This window comes from Nerophis ophidion, linkage group LG23 (assembly GCF_033978795.1).
Source record: "Nerophis ophidion isolate RoL-2023_Sa linkage group LG23, RoL_Noph_v1.0, whole genome shotgun sequence".
Lineage (NCBI taxonomy): Eukaryota > Metazoa > Chordata > Actinopteri > Syngnathiformes > Syngnathidae > Nerophis > Nerophis ophidion.
The window spans coordinates 4,768,670-4,778,669 of NC_084633.1; the positions used below are offsets into that span (position 1 = coordinate 4,768,670).

Consider the following 10,000-nt stretch of genomic DNA (forward strand, 5'->3'; position numbering starts at 1 on the left):
TGTGTATATATGTGTGTATGTATATATGTATGTATGTATATATATATATATATATAAAATATGTGTATGTATACATACGTGTGCCTGTATATATATATATATTTGTATGGAAGTGTTTGTATAATTAAAAATGTGTATATGTGTGTATATATATATATATATATATATATATATATATATATATACTATGTAAATATAATTTTATTATTGAACAATAATACAGTTGCTTGAATCAAATTAAGACCACTGATAAGGGATGTCGCCCTATTTATTGCAAAATGGTTTGTTTCTCCTGGATCGCGGAAAACTTAACTTCGAACGCTTCGCTCAACACAGACGTCATAACTCCATCAAATCTCACCTCTAAGCATTCACACACCAGCACAAGCATTTTTGGTATAAGGAAAAAAGTATGAATATTATAAATTTACCTGTGGGCAAAATATAGGAAAAAGTTATGTACAAGTTTCACTTTTGCATCTCATTGCCTTTCACTGTGGTGCGCGAGAGACCTTCACTCTCTGGCAGAATAGGAGAAAAGTTTTGTAAAAGTTTTACCTTAATTGTGATGCATTTGATGACCCTTTTAATAAAGTTAGACATTTTAAAATATGATTATTCTAAATTCATATTCTGGCCACTTTATATTGGTTAGCGCATTTTTGTAAAAAGAAAAATATACTTTTAAAAAACAAAATCCAATTATTTTGTGGGTTATCTAGATATACTCTAGAAATGGTAATCTCATCTTTTAAAGTAAAAAACAAAGTTTTACATGTGTTTTGAACATTAATGCAATAGTTTGTTTTGTAGTGCATGTTAACATACCGTGTGTTTGTGTGTCATGGGCGGCTTTGGGTTTGGGTGGGATGGGAGACCTTTTGCAGAATCACTATCATTACCTGACCACACACAAAGCTGATGTGTGTATGGCCTTAGGTTACGTTATTACTTGCCAACTGCCAGAATGCTGTAAAGTTAGCATTCTCTGTTGCAAACATCCATCCATCCAATTAATACCGCTTATGCTTCCCGGGTCGTGGGGAGCCTATCCCCGCTGCACTTGGGCGGAAGGCAGTGTACACCCTGGACAAGTCGCCACCTTATCGCAGGGCCAACACAGATAGACAGACAAAATACCCTTTAATTTAGATACATATCATCCAATAACACCCAAATTACGATAGGAATATCTTCAGATTCTTAATTATTCATAATTTTTTGAAGTCTTTTACGTTTTTTTAATCAATTTTTGAAATTATTAAGAAGTCAAAAATTGCCTTTTTTGTTTTATGAATACATTTTTGGATTAAAAACGTTTAACAATTATTGATGTTATAGTTATTGATACTGTTTCTTTTTTAAGTATTTTATTCGTTTATCTTCTAAATGCTTCGTAAATGTATATCTTTATTGTAAAGCTGGATTAGGGTTGGAGTTGCTGTATTTTACTTTATTAGATTAACTTTCTACGATTTTTGTAAATGAATATTAAAACATTTTTTAAAATACGTTTTAGGGCCATCACTGCGCATATTAGTTGTACGTCAGCAGCCAAGAGGAGTTTTTGTAACTGGTTGTGAAAATGCCTCATAAATTGTATTCCCCTTAATATATACTACAAGAATCATGTTGAATCGATTCTGAATCGAATTGTCACCCCAAGAATCAAATGGTGAGGTGCCACAAGATTCCCCACCTCTCGTGTTTGGTTAGAGTTGGTGTTAGTATGACTTTATTCGGGGTTAAAGTTACACTATATGGTGGAAGAAAGGGTCCAAAATCCTCTAGAAATACAATATGTTTGTGTTCCTGTGTGCAGGGAAATGTGGAATACCTTCTGAAGTGGCAGGGATGGCCGTCCAAGTGAGTCAGCATTGAGTCATCCAATGATTTCATTTCTTCTAACATACGCTTGTTGCCAGCTTGGCCAACATGAGGATGATAATGGGCGGGTAGACTTACATTAACGTGTGTGTGTGTTGGTAGGTACAGCACTTGGGAGCCCGAAGAAAATATATTGGACCCTTGTTTGGTCCATACCTACGAGGAGAAGTGAGTATATACATTTTTTGATCATCTGTTGTTGTTTTATCACTTCCTCACACTGTTTACTTCTTGTCGCTTTCCATGGCAGTCGGGAGAAGCTCCGGGCTCTGGCCTATCGCAAGAAAGGTCTCCGACCAAGAAGTCTTGTCTTTCGGGTAGAGTATATATATTCTTTATTACTTAATAAATCAGTCATGCCAGCGCTCACGAGAGAAACAAGCCCCAAAAAAGTCCACAGGTAACCAACCTCATGTGTCCGCTTAATGGTACAGTGTATGTAAACATATACATACACTGTACCATTAGGAAATAACCTAATTTTACTAAGCACAGACTGTATATACATTATATATATTATGCATATATGTACATATATACATTATATATCATGTATATATGTATATACATGATATATAATGTGTGCGTGTATACATTGTGTGTATGTGTGTATATAGTGTGTATATACATGTATGTGTGTGTATATATATATATATGTGTGTATATATATGTATGTGCGTATATATATATATATATATATATATATGTATGTGCGTATATATATATATATATATATATATGCATATATATATATATATATGCATATATATATATATGCATATATATGCATATATATCTACATACACACACACATACATATATATACATACATATATATATGCATACATATATATATGCACATATATATGCATACATATATGCATATATATGCATATATATACGCATATATATGTATGCATATATATATACAAATATATTTATATGTATATATATATATACATACATATAAACATTTATATAAACATATATACATACATACATGCATACATATACACATATATATGCATATATATATATATATATATACGCATATATATATGCATATATATAGATATGCATATATATATATATGCATATATATATATATGTATATATATACACATATATGTATATGTATATATATATGTATATATACATGCATATAAACATTTATGTAAAGATATATACATACATACATATACACATATATATATATACACACACATGTATATATACATATATATAAACATGTATATATATATGTATGTATATACATATATATACACACACATATATTAATATATATATATACATACATATAAACACGTGTACATATACATATATATACACACATATATACCAATAAATAAATAAATATACATATATATATGTATAAATACCTATATATATATTCATATAAGTATACATATACACATACGTATATATACATATATATGCATACATATATAAATACACATACAGATATATATATATCTGTACATACAGATATGTATATATACATATACACACATGTATACATACATATATATGTGTGTATATATATGCATATATGTGTGTATATATGTATAAGTATACATGTGTATATATATGTATATATCTATATATATGCACATTTTGTTGCTAGCGGGGTGTATAAAATTGTCATGAATACAAAGGATTATGGGTATTTGTTGTGTTGTGTTTATTTTGTGTTACTTGAAGGATGTTCTCCCGAAATGTGTTTGTCGTTCTTAATTGGTGTGGGTTCACAGCGTGGCGCATGTTACTAAGAAAGTTAAAATAGTTTATATCACAACCATTAGTATATACACATACGTATATATACACATTTATTCATATGTATGTATTAATATGTACATATACACATATATATTCATATGTGTATATATACACATATATATTCATATGTATGTATACATATATATACATACACATATACATTTTTGTGTATATATACATATGAATATATGTGTATACATACATATGAATATGTATATATGTGTATATATACATATGTATATATATATGTCTGTATATACACATGTGTATATATACATATGTATGTATATATGTGTATATATACATATGTGTGTATATATACATATGTATATACATATATACATATGTATATATATGTGTGTGCATATATACATATGTATGTACATATGAATGTATATAAATATACATGTGTATATATACATATGTATATACATATATATACATGTGTATATATACATATGTATATACATATATATACATATGTATATACATATGTATATATATACATGTGTACATATAAAATATGTATATATACATACACATATGTATATATATACATATGTATATATCCATACACATATGTGTATATACAAACATATATACATACATATATTCAAATACATATATATATATATACATCCATATATACATACATTTATACATATATACATACATACACATATATACATCCATATATATATACAACTATATACACATACATATACACATCCATGCATATATATACATACATGTATACATATATATATATATATATATATATATATACATACATATGTTCACATACATGTATATATATGTACATACATATATACATACATTTATACATATATACATACATGTACATATATACATCCATATATACAAATATATACACATACATATATATACATACATATGTACACATATATATACACACATATATGCGTACATACATATATATGTATATACACATTAATATGTGCGCATACGTATACACATACATATGTATATATACATACATACACATTTATATACATACGTATATATACATACATATATATACATATAGATATATACATACATATGTGTAAATATACTTATGTATAAATATACATATGTATATATACACATATGTATACACATATATATAAATATACATATGTATATATACACATATGTATGTATACATATATACAGCCATATATACATATGTAAATACATACATATATATACACACATATACACATGTGTATGTATGTATATTTGTATACAAACATCTATACATACATACATACATATATATATATGCATATATATGTATATATACATATGTACATATACATATATACATACATATTTGTATATGTATGTATATATGTGTATGTGTATGTATTTTTGTATCCATATATTTCTTTATATATATATATACATACATACATATATATGTATATATGTATGGATATATACATATATATATCCATACATATGCACACACACACACACACCCATATTTATACATACATACATGTATACATACATAAATGTACATACATATATACATACATATACATGTATACATACGCATACATAAATATACATACATATATACACATCCATGTATACATACATATATATGTATACGTATATACATACATATGTATATATACATATGTATATACACATACATATGCACATATGTATGTATACATATGCGCATATGTATACATACATATGCGCATATGTATACGTACATACGCGCATATGTATACGTACATACGCGCATATGTATACGTACATACGCGCATATGTATACGTACATACGCACATATGTATACGTACATACGCACATATGTATACGTACATACGCACATATGTATATGTACATACACACATATGTATACGTACATACGCACATATGTATGCGCACATACGCACATATGTATATGTACATACGCACATATGTATGTATACATACATATGTACATATGTATGTATACATACATACACACATATGTATGTATATGTACATATGTATGTATACATATGTGCGTATGTATGTATACATATGTGCGTATGTAAACATACATACGCACGTATGTATACATACATATGTACACATACAAATGTACATATGTATGTATACATACATATGTACATATGTATATATACATACATATGTATGTGTACATACATATGTACATATGTATGTGTACATATGTATGTATACATGTCTGTGTATGTATGTATACATACGCATATATGTGTACATATGTATGTACATGCATATATATGTATATTTATGCATATATGTACGGATATATACATATATATCCATATATATATACACACAGACACACATATATATATATACATACATATATATACATACATGTATACATACACAAATGTACATACATAAATACATATATATACATACATATACATGTATACATACGTGTATATGTATACATATATATCCATACATAAATATACATGTATACATACATTTATATACATATTGACATACATACATATATATATATATATATATATATATTATATATATACATACACAAATACACACATATGTATATATATACGTATATATATGTATGTCTACGTATATCCATACGAATATATGTACATATGTATGTATGTATATAAATATGTATCTATACATATATATATATATATATATATATATATCCATACATATGTATACATGTATACATACATACATATATAAAGAAACAAATATATATACATACACATATATATACATACATATATACACATACATAAATATATATACATACATATATACATATAAACATACGTATATATTTACACATATATATGCACATACATATACACACACATACATATGTATACATACATACATACATATATAAAGAAACATATATATATATATATATACATACACATATATATACACATACATGTAAACATACATATATATTTTCACATATATACACATACATATACACACGCATACATACGTATACATACATATTATACATACATATGAAATATTTACATATTATACATTCATATGTGTATATACACATATATACATACATATGTATATATCTATATGTATTCATACATGTATATACATATATACTTACATATGTGTATATACATACATATGTATATATACATATGTATTTATGTATATATGCATATATGTATATATACATATATGTATATATACATATATATATATACATATATATATACATATATGTATATATACATATATATACATGCATATATACATATATATACATGCATATATACATATTTCCATACACATATATACATATACATTTGTATGTATATATATATATGTGTACACATGCATATATACATGCATATATATACGTATTTTTATGTATGTATACATATATATTTCCATACATATATACACAAATACATTTATATATATCCACACATATATATATGAATGTATACATACATATATACACACATATATATATACATACATATATATATATATATACATACACATATATGCACACATCCATATATACATACATACATATATATACACATCCATACATACACATACATGTAAACATATATATATATATTTACACACACATATATATATATATATTTACACAAAAATATATACATTCATACATATATATACATACATATGTATATATACATACATATGTATACATACATACGTATATATACATATGTATATATGCATACATATATATATATATACACACACATGGATATATACATACATATATACACACATGTATATATACACATATACAGCCATATATACATATGTATATACATAAACACATTTACACGTGTATGTAAATATATATATATACATATATACATGCATACATATAAATACATATATGTATACATATACATACATATATGCATACATCTAAATAAACATACATATGTATATATATGCATGTATATGTATTTATTTATCCATACATTTATGTGTGTATATATACACACACATATATACACATATATGTAAGTATATATATGTATATTTATACATATATGTATATACATATATATCCATACGTATATATACACATATACATACATACACATATATACATACATATGTATAAATCCATATATATACACACATACATATATATATACACATACATATATACATATGTATAAATGTATACATACATATGTATATATACATATGCATGTATATACATATATATGTACACATATATATCCATACAAATATATATATATATATATATATATATGTATATAAATACGTACGTATACATATATATCCATACAAATATATATATATATATATATATATATGTATATAAATACGTACGTATACATATATATCCATATGTATATATACATATATATATATATGTATATATACATATATATACATATTTATACATATACACATACATACATATTTATATTCGTATGTGTATATATATGCATGTATATATATCTCCATACATACATATATACATATATATATGTATGTATATATATACACATACATATGTATGTATATATATACACATACATATGTATGTATGTATGTATGTATGTATATATATATATATATATATATATATGTATGGATATATATATATATATATGTATGGATATATACATATATACACATATAAATATATACATCCATATACATACATGTATACATACATATATACATAAAGATATATACACACATATATATATACATACACATGGTTAAATATACATACATATACATACATATGTATGCGTATGTATATATACATATATATGTATACACACACATATGTACATATATATGTATACACACACATATGTACATATCATACATATACATATATGTATGATGTATACACATACATATATACACACACAGGCGCATATATACATATTTATACATATACACATACATACATATTTATATTCGTATGTGTATATATATGCATGTATATATATCTCCATACATACATATATACATATATATGTATGTATATATATACACATACATATGTATGTATATATATATATATATACATACATATATATATATACGTATATATGTATGGATATATACATATATACACACATATACACATTATATAAATATATACATCTATATACATACATGTATACATACATATATACATAAAGATATATACACACACATATATATATACATACACATGGTTAAATATACATACATGTGTATGCGTATGTATATATACATATATATGTATACACACACATATGTACATATATACATATGTATACATACAGATGTACATATATACAAATGTATACATACAGATGTACATATATACATATGTATGCATACAAATGTACATATATACATCTGTATACATACATATGTATATATATATACATATTTACACATACATATGTACATATATATACATATGTATGCATACATATGTACATATATATACATATGTATGCATACATATGTACATATATATGCATGTACAAATGTAAACATACATATGTACATATACATGTATATATACATATGTTTTCATACATATGTATATATATTCATATATACTTACATTTGTGTATATACATACATATGTATATATGCATGTATATATATGTATGTATACATATATATATTCCCATACATATATATATATACATACATATATATATACACATACATACATATGTATATAAACATGCAAATATACACATCCACATTTATATATATATCCATACATGTATACATACATATATATAAATAAATACACATATATACATACACACATATATACACATACATATATATACACATACATCCATATATACACACACATCCATATATACATGTATATATACATATACACACACATATATATATATATACATACATATATATACACACACATCCATATATACACACACATCCATATATACATGTATATATGTATATATACATATACACACACACATATATATACACACACACATATATACATATACATGTAAGTATACATATACATATATATATACACATTCATATATATATACATGTAATTATACATATATACATACATGTAATTATACATAGATATATACACATGTAATTATACACATATATACATATACACATACATATATACAAACATACATATATATACACACGTGTCTATATATACACATACATATGTATACATACATACACATGTATGTATGTATATATGTATGTATGTTTATA

The 10,000-nt window shown here is 24.1% G+C and overlaps 1 protein-coding gene across 1 annotated transcript in view; it reads left to right on the plus strand.

The window, feature by feature from the left end:
• Positions 1 to 10,000, plus strand: part of cbx7a (chromobox homolog 7a) — a 17,907-nt gene that overhangs the window by 2,246 nt on the left and 5,661 nt on the right. The window contains exons 2-4 of the mRNA XM_061885078.1: positions 1,823 to 1,866; positions 1,990 to 2,055; positions 2,138 to 2,204. Of these exons, the coding sequence (XP_061741062.1) occupies positions 1,823 to 1,866; positions 1,990 to 2,055; positions 2,138 to 2,204 (177 nt within the window). The remainder of the gene's footprint in view (positions 1 to 1,822; positions 1,867 to 1,989; positions 2,056 to 2,137; positions 2,205 to 10,000) is intronic.